This window comes from Anoplopoma fimbria, chromosome 6 (assembly GCF_027596085.1).
Source record: "Anoplopoma fimbria isolate UVic2021 breed Golden Eagle Sablefish chromosome 6, Afim_UVic_2022, whole genome shotgun sequence".
NCBI classification, from domain to species: domain Eukaryota; kingdom Metazoa; phylum Chordata; class Actinopteri; order Perciformes; family Anoplopomatidae; genus Anoplopoma; species Anoplopoma fimbria.
In genome coordinates this window covers 8160655-8183536 of record NC_072454.1, presented here as the reverse complement: position 1 = coordinate 8183536, position 22882 = coordinate 8160655, and the positions used below count along the sequence as shown (strand labels likewise).

Sequence of the window (22882 nt, the reverse complement as noted above, 5' to 3'; positions counted from 1 at the left end):
ATGGAATTAAAGGCTTGAAGATTCAGAGACTTGGTAGATTTTGGCACAAACCAAGTCAAAAAGAAATACTATGAACGTATCCCTAAGTTGTTTAAAATGATAAAATAGTGCAAAGCATTTGAGAGCAATATGTATGTTTAAAAAAACAAAGGGACAAGTCTAATGTAAACATTCCCTGTTTATTTGTTAAAGGGGGGAGATTATGGAACTGGAAATGTCAGACACACCTTGTGAGTTTAAAAATACCTTAAAAGAAATGGACAAATATAAAAATGTATGCTCAAAATGTCATGTTGGCCCTAGTACAGTAGAGAAAGTGTAGAAATGTATTATTTTAATCCCAAATTGTTTAATCCCCAATTGTTGTTTGAAAAAGATTTAAAATTCAAAATTCTAATCCTGTATAGCAGCCTTCATGCCGATGTGCTGTTTTTTAAAAAATATTTATATGTCCGTTAAACCAAACTGTCGTAAAAATTGTGGCGAAATTAAATAACCCCTGACCTTGACATAGCTGCATCCTACTCCCTTTATGTGCTGATTGTAACTGGGATTCTGCCCCGCTTCCTTTCAGCACGAGGTAATTGCAGTGTCTGAGAAGGTGATTGTGCGGCTGGAGGACTTGGTTAAGTGGACGGTACCAGACTTCTCAGGATGGACCCACTGTCTGAAGGCCGAGCCGCTCAAACCCTCTGTGCTCCGGGAGCTGGGGACCAACGGGAGACGGGAGGCCCTCCACCGCTACCGGGAGAGCACCCTGACCAGCGGACTCAACTTCAAGGATGTCCAGCGGGAGAGGGCACAGCTAGGTGAGCGTGAGCAGGAACCTCAATTTATTTTGTCTTTTTTTTTTAAGGTTATTTTTTTGTTGTCGCAATTCTTCATTCCAAAAGGTTACTGCAGTGTTTCCAATTTCTCAGTGCTGCTGTGTTTGATGTTTATGTATTTGTGTCTCGTCGCCGCCATAAATCAGCTTATGTTTATTGTCCTTTGGTTGGTTTAACAAGTGTTGTCTTGACTGGAGTAATTCATCAGTGTGTAGTTGGAATTCCTCCCGATATAATGAGCTGAGAATCACGCTAATAGAGGCAGGATAGAGGTAATGGCAGCGTGTTTGCCAACGCATTATCATCCTACAGTATAACAGCTCTTTCCAGAGTGCGACAACAACACAGGCGCCGTTGCAAAAATCACATAATTCCGCTGGTAATGTTTTTTAAATAATTGAGTCACATCAAACCTGCAGTCTATGGCTCCTCCGACGCCGTCTTATCCATCAGATCAGATTGTAATTGGCTGTGTATCTCAGGAGCTTTAAGGATCATTGCTGTTTGTGTCTGAATGGTTGTCTGGTGTATTCATCATGTATACGGTGCCATTAAGTGTCTGTGATTGTTTGATTCCCGCACCGGGCTCTTTGGGACTCACGTCAGCATTACCTATGAATCAGGCCCAACAAAAAGCTGGATGTCTCTGCGGATGATTCATCCGACGCAAATAGGAAACTCTAGCATTTCAGCCTAATAATCAGAAAGAACATAATGTTCCCCTTGAAGCCATTACCCAGTTATTTACCTCTCCCTCACATGGCTGTGATGTAATGCCTAATGCTGATTATAATGGTATAATGTAGCTTAGCAAACATGCTAGAAATACCATCACGTCTTGTCAGATTATAAATATGTATCCTGCTGATTTAAGCCAGAAATGTAGCTTTTTAAAACCTCAATTAATTCATTTTTAATAACCCTTTTATGCCTAAAGCCTTTGTGGAAGTAAAACTGCTATAGGCTTGAAAACATGAGCCTTTTATTTTTTTTTTGCAGAAAAGAGTGGTTTATTGATGAGTCCTCTACTGTTGTGCTGCTCCTGATCTTCCAGGAAGAGAAGCTGTTGTGTGTTTCTGCGTGATGCCGTAATGCCCTTGATTACTCGATATTGCTTGAATCTCATACACAAAAAGGACAAGAGGATCAATAATGGATGCTTTGTTGTTATTCCAGTAATCAATACAGTTTGATCGTGCTTGTGTGTGTGGATGTGTGATTGCTTGCTTTCACAAGTAGATGTGTCAGCCTGCTTCTTAAATGATATTATGTTCCATATCAGGGTTTTCTATAAATGTGCTGTATCGTCCAGATATTATAGATTTATCTGTTGTCTGCGTAATAACCTGACGATGACGCTAATGCTACTGAGGGTGTTGTGTGTGTGTGTGTGTGTGTGTGTGAGTGTGTGTGTGTGTGTGTGTGTGTGTGTGTGTGTGTGTGTGTGTGTGTGTGTGTGTGTGTGTGTGTGTATGTGTGTGTGCGTGTGTTGCTAATGAGCAGCGCTGCCGTTAATGACTCCATCAGGCTGTTTCTAAATGCACTTGTCACTCCGATGGGACACTCCGCCAGAGAATCTGCCCACTCAGCAGAACGGGCTCAGACTCTGGCAGTGCACCAGAGACACGCACACACACACACACACACACACACACACACACACACACACACACACACACACACACACACACACACACACACACACACACACACACACACACACATAGATGGACACATGAACACATGCTACACACCGACAATCAGTGGTGTGCACTCAGTTATCCATTTGTTTGTTTGTTCACTACGTCTTTGGCGTTTCGGTTGTTGACAGTCTAACAATATGGAGGGGGGCAAAGAGTTTGGGAGAGTGTGAGAGAAAGATCACTTATTCTTCAAATGCAAATGAATGTTACTCTGAGCGAGGGTTTGCATAGAAATATGAAATATGCTACTGCAATGCTGCTGACTACCAAAATGAAATATTCATGCCACAGCAGCAGATCAGATATAAAAAGTACCCTTAAAGTATCTTGTAGCTGGATGTCTCTATTTCTGTGTAATATTGGCTCATTGACTAAACTGACTTTTTTATGATACAGCTATATGCTCCTTTACTTTTGATTGTATTTATAAACAGACTGGCCCCGAAGTGGCTGCTCGCTCTTTTTACTTGAATGATATATTTGCTGATTGTTATTCTCAGGCTGATGTGTAACTATGTGAGAGGAATTGGATTGTTCCCCATAACAGGATACTGCAGCAATACCACAAGCTGCACAGAAAAAACATTGCGAACTAAAGAGCAATAAAGTGTGCCATTGTTATCGAGGGAAACCGTTCTCTTTTTTGTTTTGTTTTCTCAGTGCGTATCCTAACTTTTCCTGGCACGCTGCCAGTGTGAATTAAGTGCACTGTTATGTATTTTTGGCTCACAGGAAACCTATGAAAAAAATTACTAGACAAATGTGTCTGAAATATCAAAAAGATATTTTCCCTGATCTGCATGGAGCATTATGGTTTGCTAACTGAACAAAGCTCCGCTCTGTCTTCAGAAATGCATAAAGGGTGAAGCCAAAGATGCCCGCACTAAGTAAAGTAATTAATTAGAGAAACAAGTGACCTTTGCTGCTGTCCTGCAGCATCGACAGCTGTGACTCTAAAACCTGTGAGGCAGAGAAATGATTGGTATCATAATTCAAATTCGCCAGGCTTTTAAAATGCAGTTCTTTTCAAAGTGTGGCTGACCAGGAATAAGAGGACCTTGAGGATGATTTAAGTAAAACTAAAACAATGTATGAAGAAAATGAAAGAAAGAAAGCATCAGTCTGTTCTTGTCGTGATTTAGACAAGAACATTGAGATCACTCCTTTTGTCTGTAGTGCAGATATGATGATGCTGCCTGCAACCAATTAGCTTTGCTTAGCATGAAGACTGTAAATAAGAGGAAATCACTAGCTTGGCTCTGTCCTATCAAATCTAAAGCCCACAAATTAACATCCTGTTTGTTAAATCTCTACAGAAAATGTGGTGGACTATTTCTTGGCGGAGTTCAGTGACTTCTTCCTCTTGTTGTCACTGTGTTGTTGCCACGGAGCCAGGCTAGCTGTTTCCCCTCTGTTTCCGGTATTGTGCTAAGCTAACCGGCTGCTTACTGCAGCCTCATTTTACCTTACAAACATGAGAGTGGTGTCAACTAACTCTCAGGATAAAACTGTCTTACAAAATGTTGATTTTAGTATGTATAGTTTTTGGAGGACATCCAGGAGCTAAACTAAAATAACATATGTCTTCTTGTGGTGTGCATGTTACCCAAAAGGACATTACTCACATTAAAACACTAGTTTCCCACATACAGTCGGCCAAGAGGACAGTAATAACACATTTCTTCAAGTGCATGAAGAGTGATGTATTATACTTTGCAGTCCTTACATAATCTGTAATGTGATTCACTTAATCAGGTAAAGCAAACTGTCCACTCAGTTTATCTTGTATTGGAATGAGCATTAGAGCTTCTTTTTACTGTTCAATCCACCGGGGATGGCTTGCCAGGGAAGTTTACATTCTGCCCCACTATCTCTCCCCAGAGAACTGGCCTGATTCTTTTTTTTTTCTTTCTTTCATTGCTCCCTGCCGAAATTGGTTTCTGGTTGTATACTACGAGGCCGGGCGTCTGAGAGCTGTATTTGCTGATACAGTTTGTTGGCTTTAGCCAGGAGTAACAGAGAGCTGTAGAAGGAAAATAAAATAACAAAAACAAAGGATTGCTCTTGCTCATAAAATAGCTCAATAAGTTTTCTGTCTTGTCTTTTTCTTCAATCCGAGCCTTTAGTGCAGAAGCCAGTGAGCAGATTGAGTTGAGATGATGTGGGGGATTATACAAGGTCAAAGCTTGTGACTCCTGCATTCAAAGAACATAGATGGTGTTCCTGACTCATGCCCTCACCTATAGCATCATCAGTAGATGGTTCATCACTCAGCGCTGAGAGGATCAGGGCTGTCTGAGAAAACATCCCATGTATCCGTGCAGGCGGATATAATATACAGGGTATGATCAAAGCAGTCACCCCTTCCTCTCAAACTTTATACTATTTTTGTGCTGCAAAGTAAACAACAATCCGTTAAAAAATAAATATTATCTGACTTATTAATGTCTGAAATGATATACATATGCTGTGCTGCATATTAAAACTGTTGTACTTCCATTGTTTGACCCATAAACTGTATACATACACTAAAGACTAGGGCTCACGATGGATTAGATATCCTTAAAAATTTGGTCATTTTTATAGAATATTGAGTTAGTGATGTTAGTTAAGGTCAGTTGTTGATTTTCAAGGAAAGGCATATTTGTGCAGCTTCTTTATTCTATGAAAAGCTGTATATAGTGAGAATCGATTGATGATTTCCATCCAAAAGGACCCTTTCCCAGCAGCCATTTTGACATGGCGTTGCGGGGTAAACACAGGTGTAATTGATAAAATGAATCATGGTCCTATTTTACTCAGTGTGTCACAGCCTTTCCAGTGAGCCAACAGGCACAACAGTGCCCTGGCCCACAGAAATAGAACAGGGCTATAATTAATGTTATTAATAACACCTGTGTTTACCCTGCAATGACATGTAAGACTGGCTGCTCCTTCAATGTCAACAGTCAAATGTGACGTGATGTATTTGAATCGAAATGCACTTAAATTGTATGTATTAAATTAATTACAAATTGGCATTTACCTCCTATAATCCACAATAACTGACCTATATTACTCTGCATACTGTACACTTTAAGTCAAGTACACTACATACATTTTTTTCTAGAGCTACTTCTATTTATTTCAACACACAAACACGAGGAGCAGCTTGGGTTGCAATGTCTTTCTCAAGTACACTTGGCCAACCTTCTCTACCAACTAAGCCTCAAAATTGCATAATAAATCGTGTCCTAATTCAATCCAACATACTTATTGTATAAAGTATATTGTTGTACTATTTCAGCATTTAACAAATAGGACGTATGACTGGTGTGATGTACTACAAGTCAAAGTTGAGCTGTTTTCAGCGCTCCAATGACGCGTTGAAACGTCAACATGTGCTTTTGTTTCACCGTGTTCCTTCCACCTAATAAAATGCCATTTCCGAGTGCTATTTTACGGCATTACTAGGTTAACAAGCGCTTGAGCTTGGTGGTTTTGTTGCCTTTGAGGCTTGTCATGTTAACTAACATAACGGTGGCTACTCAAGTGTTCCAGGTTTTGACAGGGAGCAAGCATGCACAAGACCAGGACCTGAAATCGAAGCAGCTTAATGGAACTTAGCCACCATCAATTATGTTATTTATTACACCTGGGCTTTTCCTACTATGAGATGCCTGATGTGAAAAAGGCCTTTTTCTTTGTGCATTGTGTTGTGGAACAATAATGAACGTCAACAAAATGAAATCTCTTTTACAAACCTAATACTTAACTTTTCATGTTTTCAGTGTGCACACACTCAGAACGTACTCAGTATTACAGTGTTGTCTAGAAATTGGGACAGACTAGTACTTTACTTTCTACGATCAGAGGTAAATGTACATTGATTGAGCTGGAAGGCACAGTAGGCCAGTGAGGCTCGGAGCGATGCCGCTGCATTTCAAGATTCTTTACAGCTGCTCGGAGATAAAACCACTGTATTTCCCTCTGATGCAACATCTGATCTGTGTGCCAGGCTTGGCACATATACCCGAGTTGATATCCCGACAATATTTCAGTCGGAACATTTCAATTTGATGTAGAGGGTAGATTCTGTCCCTTTTCAGAGACTGTTGAGAGCGTCACCGAATGTTTATGCGGGGAAGGAACTGGTGATAAGGAAACAGACAGATGCTGTCTTCTCATGGCTGATTTGTCTTGGTGACAATACAGAACAATATTTGGCGCTTTGAGCACTATCACACATGAAAATGTTTTATGTTTCGACTGCGACGTGGGAAGGAGTAAAGCGGTTTCTTGGAAAGATAAAGGGAAAGCGTTGTGGTGTTACAAGAGTAATGGTATGTTGTGACTCCAGCAGAGAGAGAATGCTTTTGTGAGACACGCCACACTGTATTCCTCCATTCAGAATAGGTGGCAGATTGTATCGCTTTGCACTTGTTTGCTTTCCGCCCTTCAAACATATTTGCTTCCCCTTCTGCTCTTTTTTTCCCCGCAGAACTAATTCTACAAACTGTCCGAAATCCTTTTTGAAGTAATTTAATGGAGTGTTTGTATTGATTATGTGCCTCCCTCAACCCTCCCCACTTTCTCTCCTTCTTTGGTATGTTTTTTTTTTTCTCTCTTTTTGGTGGTGCTGGGAGGGTTTTATGGCAGTATCTTCTTCATTATGCTCAGACCTGTAGGAGAGAGAATCACAAGCTGTTTTTCCTCGCTGATGTGCTCATATCATTAATTCACTCCTGACTGGCCGGAAGCCAAAGAATTCTAAATCTGTAAGCAGTAAATTGTGTGCCGGGGTGGAAAAATCTATTAGATGTTTGAGCATGCTTCGAATTTGAATGGGAGAAAAAGAGAGAGAGAAAGACACACTTGTGAGAGAAAGAGAGAGAGAGACAGAGAGAGAGAGAGACCACCCTACATCCGAGCCATAGCCTGTTATGGCTCGCATCGTTATCAAATTCAGCTATATTCATTAATAATTTGTGATATTTTATTTCTGGAATGTCACATAATGTGTTTTTTTCGACTTGAGCGAGGGAGGGGGCTGAGGGCTGATGTGGATGGTTAAACAATGAGAATGGCCTCAGAGGAAATGAAGAGCTCCGTCTCTCCATTAGTGAGGTCTGAAACAACAATTGTGTCTCTCTTCTCTCCATTAGTCAGGTCTGGAACAACAGAGATGCTATTGATGTGACCTCTGCCAGGCATCTTAAATAGACAGAAAGGGAGTGAGGTTCTTTCATAACACACTAGCTTGTCTCCTTCTAAGACAAATCCTGATAGATTTTTTATATATATATTTATATTCTCTGATTATTTTATTATGAAAAGCCATGAAATCACATCAATCAGGAGTTGTTGTTTTTTTTATCTCAGGTGGTCTGTTTCATATTATTAAACAATTTGCCTGCTAGTTCCAGTTACACTCTGACTCACACTTAAGTGTTACCCAACCAGCAGGCTTACTGGAGAGATTTTCTATATTCGTCTTTGTCAAGATGATGCTCATTTCAAGAATTACTGCAGCATTAATATTTCAACTGCCTTTAGTACATGTCTCCCTGACATGTTTTGTTGACATTCTGCCTCAGATATGGATGATTCTGTGCTGCTCCGTCGGCCTTCTACACATCACAGATTGTACAATTAACAGCTCTGCATATTTTATGAGCATGCCAGTCCATCTGCTTTATGAACGCATGTAAAACTGTCCTCTCCTGTTGTGCGTATTAAATGGACTTGAATTTCAAATCAACATAAAATAACATACAAATGGGCATACGATTGTGAAATGAATACCAGCAATGGTGGAATGTAACTAATTTAATAAATATCTGTGTGGATTTGAGGCACCTGTACTTTGAGTTTTTAATGCTACATTATACTTCTTCTGCGCTACTTTTATTTGCCAATTTTAGTCACTATTTACTTAACAGATTAAGATTTTACATATACGTATGTGAGATGATGCATTTTACAGATTAAACTACCCAACAGTGGATAGAATAGTAACATTTTGCTCAAATTTAACCGGCTACAAAAGTAAAATACTACTTATACACTAATGCATCAGTAATCATATTCCATTAATATATGAGTATACTCATAGGAGCAATGTTGAGGACTGAGTAGGCTTATGCACGTTTTTTAATTGTGATACTTATGGTACATTAAGCTAATGACACTTACATGCTTTGACTTTGGTGAACATTTTACTTAAATACAGGATCTGAATGCTTCGCCCACCAGTAAATATGAACAGCATCAACTATTTCTAATTAAGGTCCATTAACAAAACTCAGATTATTATGATTATTAATAACTTGGATATGTGAATCTAGAGAATGGAGATGCATTTCATTTACGGATGTAGGATGATTTTCTAGTGTTGCTGCTGTCTGTAAGTTTCAGGCTCTGTGGCTGTATGATTTTGTAAAACGGATCAGCCTACATTGATAATAATAACTTGAATTCCACATGTGTATGTCTGTGACTAAAATACCCATTTCATTAATAACATGACAGTGTTGGAAAAACACCTTTTCAGACCTGTGCCAAGGTAAAAAATAGCTCCCTCCGCTGATTGCAGATTAGATTTCTCAGCACTTTATATCTGTTATAATCTGAAAGGCAGCCCTGATGCAAGAGGGTCACATACTGTAGCCAGCTGCAGGATATATACTGTAGTACACAGTGTGGAAAATAGACCTCGAGCCTTGTAGGAATAACATAGTGTTCATTTCACAGCACATAGGTAATGCATTTTTCCTGCATTCAAAGGTAATTGCAATTGGGGCTTTGATAGATTCCAGACCTTTGGTGGGAGCTGTGTGTGTGTGTGTATGTGTGCGCACACACACACATACTTGCTTGGATACATAACTGCTCTTAATGCTTTTATTTAGCCAAAGAAATACAAATGATGTAATTTGTATTTGTAAAATATCTCTTTGCAGATGTTGTAATATATTTTGGTTTCTTTGATATACTGACTGCCAGAAGAGTTGGAAGGAGCGCCCTGGCTGCAAACAATAGATCATTGATGCCTCTCTGTCCTCTTTTTCAACCTGTCAGTCCATTTCCTTGTTATGTACTGGCCTGAGGAGCACTTGGCAAAATGAGAGGCGTTCAGCCAGTCTTTTCCCCCCCTGATTTTCCCCTCAGACATAACTCAGGGGAAGCTGTTGTTACATCTGACGTGTCAGAGGATAATATCTACAGTTAACATAAGCAGAGACACAGAATCACTGTGGACCAATGTATTGGGTGCAACCTTTATTGAGCTTGCTAAAGATTATTATTGACTGTGAGAAAGGACATCCGAGTAGATGGAGGCAAAGCTAGATAAATAAATGTAACCTGATATTTCAGTATTCAGCTTTCATGAGGAGCAAAGGTGAATGTATTGCTTCATCACTATGACAGGCAAGGTTTTAAACTAATGAAACCATTGCGAAATAGTTTCTTTATTAATTTTGTTGTCATTCAATAGTCTTCTCACTGTTTTATCATACTGTATACAATATACAAAGGACTCATATTGGACTCTTTTTTTTTCTCACAGTAATATGACAGAGAGAAACTAAATTATGGAGTGACCAGTGAACATAAAGTTGTTATCGGAGCGAGTAGATATTCTCCATTGAAGTCCTAATCTTTCCTGTGACTTACAAACACTATGTGCTGCATTACACTGATTACAGCTCTGGTGGTAAAGCGGAGCGTTTGCCACATCAGAAGTCATGTTCTGTAATCTGGAATGAATACGTTTAAAGCCAAGCTGGTCGCAGTTTTATCAGGAATTACCTGCTTGTTTAGCCAGATACTGTGTGTGTCACATGAATAACACAGCAGCCTTGTGAAAACAGTTTGTGCTGGTGCGAGCTGGGGAACTTCAGACTGAGATCATTAGGGGGTTGCGGAGAGAAAACAATTGTTAGTGGTTGTTTTCTTTTTTGTGGTGCCGTTAGAATGTGTAATCACAACTAAGTGCTGGGAGAATTTCCTACAGTTTGTGTTTCTGGGACTTGCTTTTGTGTCTTCAGTACGCTTTATATCAATGACAGAACATAAACAAGAAATCTGAACAGATGGCGCTGGTTTTTAATGACATATTGCTTTCTGTAAAGTCTCTCCCTAAGCCACAGACTCAAACGTCTCCCCTTGGGGAGTGCACCGCTCTAGTTGTTATCATCCGCTGCTAATGTCACTCTTTTCTTTGTCACATTGTCGAGTCCTCCAGCTAAATAAACGTAATGTAAATTGAGTATTGTGCTGGATGTAATTATTGAAAAGGGGTTCCAGTTGGCTTAACTCTACGGGCTGTTTATTTAAAGCCCTCCTCCTCCTCTGTACAGATCTGATGATAGAGAGAGAGAGAGATGGAGAAAGAGAGGTTCTTATATAATGACAGGAATTCACAATGGAGCCATGCTGAATGACAACCCCCCCCCCCCCCAAACAAACATCCCCCCTTCTCTTCCTCATTACAGTTTTTTACTATGGGGAAACATGCCTGTCTCAAATAGCCTCTAGTATTATTCCTTTTCCCCACTCCTGCTCTTTTTGTGTTTCATTCTTTTACTGAAAACATATTAAATCATGTTTCCTTTTCGCAGCATGAACCTTGAGAAATAAGTCTGAGTAGATAATGAGAGGCCCTTCTTTGAGGAAATACACACAGCAACTTTGATCTAGAATGGCATGTAATTCCTTTGCCTGACCCAATTCCCAATCTCCTGATAAGATGTTTTTTTTTTCCTCTCTCGCTCTCCCTCCTTTGCTCTAACCTTCCCGCAGAACTCACTCAAATGGGAACTTGCTGTCCCATTAAAGATACATTTAAAGCCAAACATGTCATCCATTTCATTCTGCACGAGGAGGATATGTGTGGTTGGAAACACCGTCCGCTACAGGCTGAACAACTCTCCTCATATCCCCTCTTTCTCCCCGTCCGTGACAACCTCTGAGATCTCCGATCACAGCTGCGCAATTGAGTTTGTGTCGGACAGAGCTGCGTGACAAATGAAAGTGGCCGTCATAGCAGATAGAGTATCATCACCTGGGTGTAAAAGCTTTTAAGCTCGCTTGAGGAGAGGGAGAGAGACATGGAGAGGGGTTTCAGTTGTTTGTGTAGCCCAAAAGGCAGCTGCATCGCTGCAACCAAAGATAGTTGATTAAATTTGCTCCCTGTGGTATTTGCACATTTCGAGGTTCTTGCAGAGCAGCTTGTTTTTTACTCTCAGAATTGACTGCGCCATAAGTGGATTGACCCCCAAAACCCAGCAGTAGTCTTTCATTAGTCAGGATGCAGCCGGGGACCAGACAGCGAACAGTGTTTAGGGCCAATCCATCACTACACAAAAGGGGATCAACACGGCGCAAACTGGTCTTCCTCATCTTAAGGGACATCAAACCTCGTAGTAATCACGTTTTCAATTTCTATATCACATGACTAGGATTATTCCGAGGGGCCAAAGCTGTACGTTTAACTTCCTCTCCGGCACAAACGTATGCCCCTTTAAAGCTTTTTGTGATAGCTCATTTGTTACCAAGGCCCCCGTTGTTTTTTTGATAGTCAAAAGAACCAATTTGGGTTTTTGACAAGGAGTCCCTCTGAATAATTCCTTCATGTAATACAGGACCTATTAAATGCAAACTTTTCAATCTGGCAATCAATAAGGCAGGCAGCTTTCCCTGGCCCCGTGCCAGACACATTAGGGCTGCAAGCGATGGTTGCTAGGGAGCTGAGCCTGCTCAGGGGAAAGAATGTTTAATGTAATAGAATCACATAAATCAACTGGAGGAAAGTGCTTGTGTTGTTTATTCTCTTCTCCTCTCTTCTCTCCTCTCTGTTTAACTGAAAACATTTAATATGGGTGTGTGTTTTTTGAAAATGTAGTACAGACATTTTTTTTTCCTCCCCCCCTTCTGTCAACCACAAGAACATCTGGGGTGGAATTAAGCTGAGGGAAGTTGAATTTTCTCAGTGTTTGTGTGTGTGTGTGTGTGTGTGTGTGTGTGTGTGTGTGTGTGTGTGTGTGTGTGTGTGTGTGTGTGTGTGTGTGTGTGTGTGTACACTTCTTTTGAGTGTCAGTATGTGTGCGTGTGTGTGCACGCTTGTTTTTGAACCCATAGCTGTGTGTCCTCAATCCCTGTCTCACACTTGAATAAATTGAGGTGAAAATTATATAAATGTTTTTCCTTCTTTCCTTTTTTTCTTTCTTTGTCACAAGCCACTGCCCCACCCTGCTGAAATGAATGGGGCACTTTAGTGCTTTACTATAATTAAGAACAGGAGCCAGCATGCATGTAGGGCTCTCTTTCTCTCTCTTTCTATTTATCACTCCCTGTGAGTGTTACGCTCCCTCTCTCTGCCCTATGTACAGTTTCAGTAGAACATTTCCTCTGGGTGTTAGTGCCCTTTTGTGGGAATATGATTATCTTAGAAGAAATAGTGCACAGTCGTGGCCTGTGAATGTAAAAGCCAGATCTCTCTTAAAGTCATACTCCAGCTATTGTATATTAAAAACACAGATTTTTTTAAATATCAGATGCAAAAGAAATTGTCCAGCAGATGTGATTGGCTTGAACTTTGACAGGAACAAATTATGAATCTCCATGGAAACTTCTCAAACAAGTCCTGAAGCATAAACACTAATCCACTCTACTTTTATTTGTAAACTCATATTTTCACAGAAATACGACTAAATACACGGCTAGTATTCCATTATTCTGCTCCTGGGTTTGTCACTTAAACTGTAACTTCCTCAATAAACACAACAACAGACTCAGCCATGCTTTACAGAGTTGTGTATTGAAATTGAAATATGCTGGTAAAGTAGTATAAATGTTTGGACCGCACTGAGTTTACAAATGGATAGTAAATAAGTGGATGACACTGCTGGGAAGTTTCAATGGAAATTTGTTTTATTTCCACCCTGAGAGCTTATCAGTGGAATATATTGAAACCATGTGTTAGCAAACATTTCCATCTTTACACATTCAGTCATGTAGCAGCAATAGCATTCCTTTTGTGACGTGTTTTCTGGCCACCTGGTAAATGTAATTTCAATATTCACTACTCTTTTTGCTCTGGTTTGGTCAACATCAACACCTGAGAAAAACTCTCTTAAGCTGCTAACCAGCTAGTTGTTAACTGGTTCCGTCTGCTACATGGTGCAGAGCAGGTGGTGCATAGTGGATTTTTAGGACTGTTTTGCTGAAAACGGGGCTCATGAGAGTCAAGAAAGTGAACCAAACAGTGAAGTTGTGGACTGTAAAACCAAAACAATGAGCTGAAAAATGCTGAAACAATCCATAAAGCTGATGCAGTCGGCTGATAATCCATTTAATCCATTGTTAATATAGTGTATAGACATCGATTAGTGCAGCTTGATCATGATGATATATCAATAAAGGAAAAAGCATAATAATAAGAAAGACTTTAGTGGGGGTATTTCACACAAATGATGATACTATCATGATATTTATTTCAGCCACATCACCCCATTTGATCCTCAAAAGATATATTAAAGACATTCCTCCATAAAGAGCTGTGTGTTGTGTAGATAATGTCTGTTTGTGTCTGAGAGCACAGTTTGCAGCTATGAGCAGGGGAAAGGCTAGTCTGTCAGCTGTGACTGATGTGATGTTGATGACGGACAGCCACTGAGTCATTTGCAAAACCCAGTATTTTATTCAATACAGATCCGTTAAACACGTCTGAAATATTATTCCAATTCTTCTCCCTCTGAGCAAAAATAGGCTGAGTGTTCGTGACACACTGTGTGATCGCTCTGCTTTGTCTTACACCAATACAGCGATTTATTGATGCCGCGTCCTCCGCATGATTAATGGGATTGTGTTTACAGCACAGACTAGCTTGCAATTAGCGAAATGTTCCAGCACATTTTGTTTCATCCAACATGTAGTAGTCATTCACAGATTGGACAAGCGATGAATCATGCAAATTCAATGAATTTGTTTCATTGTTTAATTTAATTTCTCTCTTCGTTGGAACCACAAGTATGGCGCCCTCATCCCCCCACCCCGCATCATTTCCATTCGGTGTCACTGACAGATGCTGTTCCCTCTTTATTTGGTCAGGTTTCAATAACATGAAACCAATAGCCAGATCGGGCGCCTGCTGCTGCTTATATGGACCCCTCTCAGTGTCACGTCCCCTCATTGACAAGTGAGAAAGAGAGAGAATGCGGATGAATCAGAGATGTGTTATATATTATGAGAATGGGCTAAATGGAAACAGGGCAACCTCAGAGATCAATACAGAGCAGAGAGTCTGCAGAACGGAGTGAGAATACCAAACGAGAACCTTCTCCTCTCAACGCTTCCCACTTTTATCGTCTCCCTCTTTTCTTCCCCAATGTGTTACTTCATGCTTTTTTATTTTTTTTAATAAAGCTTTTAACTTTGCTTTGGAGTTAAAAAAAACCCCCAAAAAACATGAAAGTGACATTATTGGCTCTGGGTAACATGCCTTGCCATTTCTTGCCAACCCCACAAAAGCTGCAGGGGGATCCAGTAAATGCCTTGGCCGAGCAGATAATGTGGAAATGTTGACAACAGCAAATTTTAGCCGAGTGAGTGATTTAAGGACTACAGCGGGTGACAGCGAGCATGAGAATAATGGTTTTCAGCTTTCTCCTGCTCGTCTGTGACAAGAGAAATGAGCATACTTGCCTGAAAGATCTTGTCAGAGCTTGTGGGCAGTTTGAATATGTTTAAGCTTGGTTGAATGTAAATGACACAGTTTATGTGAGTCACATTTCTGTTTTTTTTAATTAGCCAGCACAGTTCTGCTTTTAACTGTCAGCAGCCCTCATATCACGACTACTTCTTAGTCCCAATTTGCTAAGCTGCTGTAGAAATTCTCCAATGAAAGCAGAGGATCTCAGAGATTCAGCAGTGGATTGCCCTTTTTTATTTTTCTGGATTGGAATTCAATGATATCAATGATGTTTCATCTGACATTGCAATAGCTATTCATCCAGCAGAGCAGCTGCTTCAACCGCAACTAATGAGTTTCATGTCCTATGCACATTTCTGAAATTCTGATTATGATGAGTAATTTATCATGCTTGTTATGGAAGAGAATAATTTTTTCCATCGGAGTAATTACACAACATATCCTTTAATTCTCTCTGGTATAATACAGTGCCAGAGCGTATACTCCTGTCTCCCTCACATACAGTGTGTCTGCAGTACTTAAGTGTTTTTCTTTAAAGCGAGAGCTGGAATATTTCCCTCGAAAATATCAAATCCATCCTGCGTCGTTAAATATAATTTTGTCATCTTTATCAGCCAAATATTGTGGGCATATATTACTCCATTTTAATTTTACTATGTTGGAGTAGATTGAGATCTGTATTTTACTGTGCAGAGTGTCTCATGGCAGCTGCTGTAGCTAATGACTTTACCAGTCTGCTGTGAATTGCAGCAGTGTAGTCCAATATTTGTGTTTTTAAAAGGACTATATTTTCACTTTTGCGAGTTTTAGCACATTATTTAAGTCCCCTGGACTTGACATCTACACCACATGTATTTAAGTGTATTATCCTCATTATTGTTTTATTCAGGGCTATTGTGTTTATTATTTTTACGATCAATTGAACAATTGTTTCATTGACTCCATCAATTTTGAGTCAATTTGCCTGCTTTGTCTGGATATTCAATTGAGGACATTCAATTTCAAGAAAAGCAGCAAATCCTACCCATTTGACATGATGTTTATAAGTGTAATTTCTGCTCAATAAGTCACCTAAATAGTCCTCAAAAAAGCCTTTCATTCAGCTAGTTGTTTCAGCACTTGTTTCATTTCATGCTAGCGCAACAAGAAAATCACTTTGCAAAGACTTGAAACCTGGTTTCATTGAAATGCTTTTGTGAGTGATTGATTTGTGTGATTTTGAAATACGATGACGTGATCAAGGTTTCCAAGAAAAGAGGACAGTTGGCTGCTGAAAGCATCTAATTCATGAGAATTAGAAAGACAGGAAGCAGTCACTGATGTTGCAAAAAAAAAACATAGCATTTATTCTCTGTGATGTATTACTAAATGTATTATTAGCAACATTTAAGTCTTTGCAAGTCGATTTTTGAATCTTGTGAATAGAAACAACGGCTGCCTGGAAGCCAGTAAATCAATACAATCAAATCTAGCAGTATTGTCTTTGACCTTTTTTTCTGCTGTACAATTTTTTTTCACACATCTTCAAAGATGTGTGAAAAGTATAAAAACAAAAACTCTGCTGTGTAATGACTCATTTTGTTCTTGGTTAGTGCTTTGCTCTCCATCTCTGCTTGTAAAGTTTTGGATTAAAAGAGGTGCTGGAGGAAGAATATTGCTGCACCTGAGTGACAGATGTTTGTATGCTTTTGTTTTTGTAAAGAAAATCAACAGATATAGATTTCTTTGAGTTTGTTTCCCTTTCATTTGTGTGGCATCTGTCTTATCCCCTGGGTCGTGCTTCATAACAAAGCACAATCCTACAAAGCCACATCAGTAACATACTGTATTGATTCACTGTAGTTCCTTCAATGCCACATTTGGTCAAAAGCGCTGGTATGTTTCTATGAATAAAGAAAGTGTGGCCGTGTAAAACCTCTATGTTACTAACTGATGGGATTTTCAAGGTATTCCAGGCCACAGATGAGTTTAGCAAACAGTCCCTTTCATATAACTGTCGTCCTGACATCAGGGGTTGAATGGATTAAATCTCCAGTAGCAACACACAGTCATTGGTCCTGACCCGTTGCACGAGCAGTTCCATTATTTCTGGATTTTTACTCTAGTCATGTAATGCCTGTCTCTGAAAATGTGAAAAAAATAGGACTCTTGCTCGCATTTTTATTTGCATATTACAAAACTGTTTCAGTCATGCTTCTTTAATCTTGGGAATTTTAGTAAGATCAGCCGCACATCCTGTCATCTCTAGACACAGTGAAACTCATTCATGCCTTTGTCACATCCTGGTTACGTTATTGTAATGCACTTTTTATTTGAGTAACTCCGTCATCCTTGGAGGGTCTACAGCTTGAACAAAGTTCTGCTGCCAGACTACTAAATAGGACTAGAGTTATGCTAATATCCCTCCTGCTTCTGTTTCATTCGATCAGTGCATTTCAGAATTGATTTTTAAAATTGGCGTATTATGGAAGAGCTGCAATCTACAGTATTTTGCTGGAGCCGTAGAGTAGTAGAAGCTAGTTGAAGACACAGTAACAACAGCAACAATAGAAGAAGCAATAACAACAAGATATTACAAAGCAGATCAAGGTCTTTTGAGATCTCTGTCTGTCTAATCAAAGAGAGAGAAAGCTTTTTGAAAAGATATAGCCTTGCTTTTATACAGAAAACATTATTAAATTAAATAAGTGCTACTTTAATGCTTGTACAGAGCATCTAATGTACGGTTTAGTACTTAATATTGTACTTTACTTTCAGTATACTTTTATCAGTTTACTGTTTGTTGTTTATTGTATTAGAATGTATTGAGTGCTGCACGGACTGAGTGGTTATAACGTCAGCTGTCCTGCAGAGCAGTTCTGACCCTGACACTATTGTAGTTTATGAGGTCAGGAGCTTTACAGTGTGTTCTGAAAATAATCGGCCACACCACAGCTGTTTGATCAACACGCTGCAGTGAGAGGTCTGACAGACACAGACAGAGAAAATAGATCCTGAGAGAGAGAGAGAGAGAGAAACAAATTGCATAATGTTCTCAGTGTCTACCAGGTCTCTATTGGTGCAGCCACAGCCCCGACCAATTAGAAACCTCAGGTAATGATAAGTCGCCCTTTATTTTGAAAGGTCGGGCTGTGAGAACAAAGGGATTTTGGGGTGTATATATATGTATATATACTCAATGTACATCACACGCACTAACGCACACACACACACACACACACACCGACATGCATACTTGACGCCTTTGTACTGTTATTAATGCCCGGCGGCTCTCTCTCCAAATTGAATCTAATCAAGTGAAATGCTCGCGAGGTTCCTCGGCTAGAAAGAGCAGGTCTGACGGTGACCGCTTACAATAAAATCCCTGACATTTTGAAACAAGGCTTGCTCTACCTCTGAGCTGTAATTGCATACGACAACAACTCACACAATCTTTGATGAATGTGTGTGTGTGCCTGCAGGGTGATATGCATGTATGCTGGAATATGTGTGTTTATACAGCTGTGCGCTTAGTGTCATCCACCTCCACATATAGGCTCTCTGTGTGTGACTGTGTGCGTGTTGGATGAATGGTTTTAATAATTTCTTTTGAAGTGGTCGTCATATTGGAGTATAGTGGAACTAATTACGCTGATTGTCGGGAATACAGCTGCTGTTAGTATGAATGGCGTCCTTCCTGCCCTGTTTTCTTCGGCACATTTTAGCCTCCAGCTCGATACAATAACACCAAAGAGGGGAAAAATGCATTTTTTTTTTTGTATGCCTGTTTTGACTTCAGAGTGTCAAGGTGAAAAGCTTGCTAGTTAGCCACCCCTGAAATATTAACTTACCAGCAGAAATTCCCATGAATGTCAAGCCAAGGGCTTTGTAAAAGCAGACAGGACAGTGAATAATTCATGTAGAAATTGTGTTTCAAACTGCCTGACTCTGCTTCATCAACCGTTTGAACCGTGTAGTCGGCTTCGTGAGCTAGAAAAATATTAGCACTCTACTTTCAAACAACAGTCTCTGAAAGCAAACCGGTCTACACAATGTGACAGTGACTGGAGCTTTAGGGAACAATGAACATGCATAATTTGTCTATCTATCATGATTTGGCACATTTCCAGTCATTGTGCAATACTGTATTGTGTTGTATCAAATCTGCAGAGGTTATGTGTCATTTTATTATCATATAATCACCGTAAACAACACACCTATGAGAGCGTTGGACCAGAGAAACTATTTTACCATATTGTATTTTGTCATATAAATACACCTTATATTCATGTATGGTATTATATAAGAGGAAAACAATTAGTCAATTATTAAATATGTAAATCAACAGAAAAATTAATCAGAAACAGTGCTTTTAAAATAATTCCTTAACCATGTGAGTAATGTTTTTTTAAAAGTCAGTGATATCAGCTTCCCAAATGTCAAAATCTGAAGTTTTTTTAGTCTTCTATGATATTAAAGTGAATATTTTGTTGTTTTGGACTGTTGGTCTGACAAAACAACAGAACTTTGTAGAATGTTACATGTTTTCTATTTCCTGATATTTTATGAACTGAGCAACTAATTAATTTAACGAGAAACTAATTGACAGATTAATTGATTATGAAAATATGCATACATTGCAGTGCTATATATTGTATTGTATGAAATATCTCTTTGTGTATTATGCTACATGTCATGTCATTTCCCTTTTGTGTTTATGGTGAGTAAGATTTAATCCTGTTTAATGGCCAGAGTGTTAAACATTATAGGCTGACAGGAATAATGAGATTTAGTTCAACATAGAGCTCATGAAAAGTAACACGAGGGAAGCACTCGGTCCATTATCATCTTTAAAAAATGGGAAATGTCTCTTCCAAACTTTTAGATTGTCTCATTAAAGTATTTACTCTCCTTAAATGTCTTATTAAACCAGTTTCATCTCCTGCTGGATAAAACATAATAATTGAGCATGAAGTCAGTTATAGATTATTATGTTTTTGTTACTGCGCGTGGGTGTTAGGAGATGTTCTGTTAAAGTTAATTAATGTCATTTTTTTGGCCTTAACAACTTACTCTGTTATTTGTAGAACATCCACATATAGACAACACTGAGAAGAGATATAAGCTAAATGAAGAGAATACATTCATTATCATTTATAGTCTGCTGGTTCTGTATTTGTGATAGAAGCAATTATTATGCAAAAGTAAATGACATGAACAGATATGGTTAATATACAAACTAAAGATGGTCTTGATATTTCATGATATAGTCAATGTCTTCAAGATTTTCCCATGAAGACACAAACAAACTAGCCAAGTGAAAATAATACAAGCGTCACTGTCACAGCTGGTTAAAAAAACAAACATTACAGAGCACTTAGTTTATCATCCAGTCCTGTAAATGTATTTGGAAGGTTTTAGTGTCGGTTTAATATTAACACTTTGATTGGTCTATCTGCATTTCTTCCTGTTTTTTATGGGAGTGCATGATGTCAGCTCAGCCTGTACTTCCTGTCCAGAGGTTTTCTTTGCCAGTTAGTTGTCAGTCACAGAAGATAATGCCTCAATCAAACTATACTGTCAATGAAATATAAATAACACACCCACATCAGAAACAACACACCCAATGTGGTGGTAAAGTAATGGGAGGTTTCCCTACCACCTGATTAAAACTGTGAGTCTTGTTATCATCCAACTGTGCCAGATTATTATTATTATTATTATTATTATTATTATTATTACACTAGAGGCCATAAATCTTAAAGCTGTTATTATTACTTCAAACTTGCCAATCAGAATATCAAGGATCTAGAGCTGTTGTCATGCATTTCAAACATGCAGCCCGACAACACTAACTATTTGTACTGTTCACATGAAAGGGTGTTATGTCAGTTTTAATGAAATGTATTATTACCATGAGGAAAGTGTGTGAAACTTTTTTTAGAGCATGTTTCTTCCTGAATGTGATGATTTTCCTGAAACACGTAGAGAAATCTTCCAAGGAATTATTGAAAATTCACGAAAATAAAATCAATGTTTTTGGCATCTCTCACAACAATGTGTACATAAAAAGTTTCCCCGTTGTTGGATTTTTAAAATGAAATTGTTTCATATTTACCCTCTTGAGATTTATGTGGTACTAAGCAAAAGTGACGGTACAAAATAACACTAAGTCTTAAAATCTCAAACATTACAATCAACCTTGCATTTAAAGGCCAATAGTGGGAAGTAAAAGGGATAATATTCACAGCACACTGGCAGTAAATGTGTCAGAATATAATAGTAGCCAAAAAATTATCTATGAGAGAAAAATAAAGTAATAAAATCTGAGGAGAAATAGTGGAGTGAATGTGTCATGTAAAATTAAATGCTGCCATTCTCTACAAATCTTAAAGGAGCACTTGGGAAACAAAATTCTCTCTATTTCCCATGCAAATATTTCCTTTATTTAACGTTCATGTCTGTTTTCTGTGTGTTTTTCAGGCCAGGAGGAGGATGGACGGAAGGTTTTGGTGCTCAGTTACCCCCAGTATTGCCGATTCCGCTCGGTGTTGGCGCGGCTCAGAGAGCAGCCGTCCTCTCTGCTCATAGACCACACGGTGCTAGCGCTGGGTGGCATCGCTGCGTTGGGTGGCAGCACGAGGATCCTGTACTGCCGGGACACCTTTGAACATCCGGCCCTGCTGCAGAACGAGAGCATCTGTGACGAGTTTGGTGAGTTTGGCAGTTGCCGATTTTTTTTTATTTTATTGTAGCCTTTCGATAGTTATCATATTAACTCATCTGCAATGCCAACAGCCATTACAGTGGCAGTTTATGGCGTTTGGAGTGTTGAACATTGAGCCCATGAAAAATCGAACTACTCATGTCCTGAGCTCTGGACGTAAGCACGCACTTAAAACTCATTCTCACAGTACGGTTCATCTCAGAGTTTCAATTATGTCATTTTTGGTTACCATGACCATTTGTGGAAGTCTGCTTTTTGTGGAAAAATGGACAGTGTTTGCTCTTCTTGGGCCAAGCAATTTGACAACAGAAAATGTACTTGAGCCAGTTTGGAATTCTAGTTTGTGTAGTGGCTGACTGTCAAAATGAAAACTACCATTCGAGTTTCAAAGCCAAATACAGTACAGTTGCTGTCCTGTGAGAAACATGTACATGATAAAACTGAATTTCATGAGCTGAGAGAAACAGCCCTGTTTACAGTTTTCTGTCAATGCAATGAGCCCCCATATCATGTTACACATCACAGTCTGTTCACAGGTCTTAGGGAGAACCACGGCACATGAGAAGAAAATTGTATAATCCTTTTGTGGCACAAGAAAGAGTTGTTTGAAATAATATAAATTGCCTCAGGTGAAGTCATTTGAGTCAGCATTAGTTATGTGTACAACATGGACTACAAGTTTGAAAAGGGGAAAAAAACCTGGGGAGTGCTGAATTAGAAAGAGGTGAGCTGCCTGCAGCTAGCGTATTGAGGCTACATTAGCCACTACTAAAATAACAAACATTAATATCCAACAGAGCTGTTTGTGGTCAGCTTGCTTTGTTGGTAATGTAGGCGTATAAAAAAGACCATATGTGGTTTTGCTGTATGAATTTTTATCCTTTTTTTTGTCTGTTGTGAGTCAGTGTTATAGGAGTGCAAAGCTAAATCGGCGGTGTATTCTTTTATATGG

General features: G+C 39.2%; 1 protein-coding gene across 1 annotated transcript in view; it reads left to right on the top strand.

Moving 5' to 3' along the window:
• The window catches only part of arid5b (AT-rich interaction domain 5B), a 71024-nt gene that overhangs the window by 10469 nt on the left and 37673 nt on the right, over nucleotides 1-22882 (top strand). Inside the window, exons 3-4 of the mRNA XM_054599973.1 lie at nucleotides 575-809; nucleotides 21687-21917. Of these exons, the coding sequence (XP_054455948.1) occupies nucleotides 575-809; nucleotides 21687-21917 (466 nt within the window). The remainder of the gene's footprint in view (nucleotides 1-574; nucleotides 810-21686; nucleotides 21918-22882) is intronic.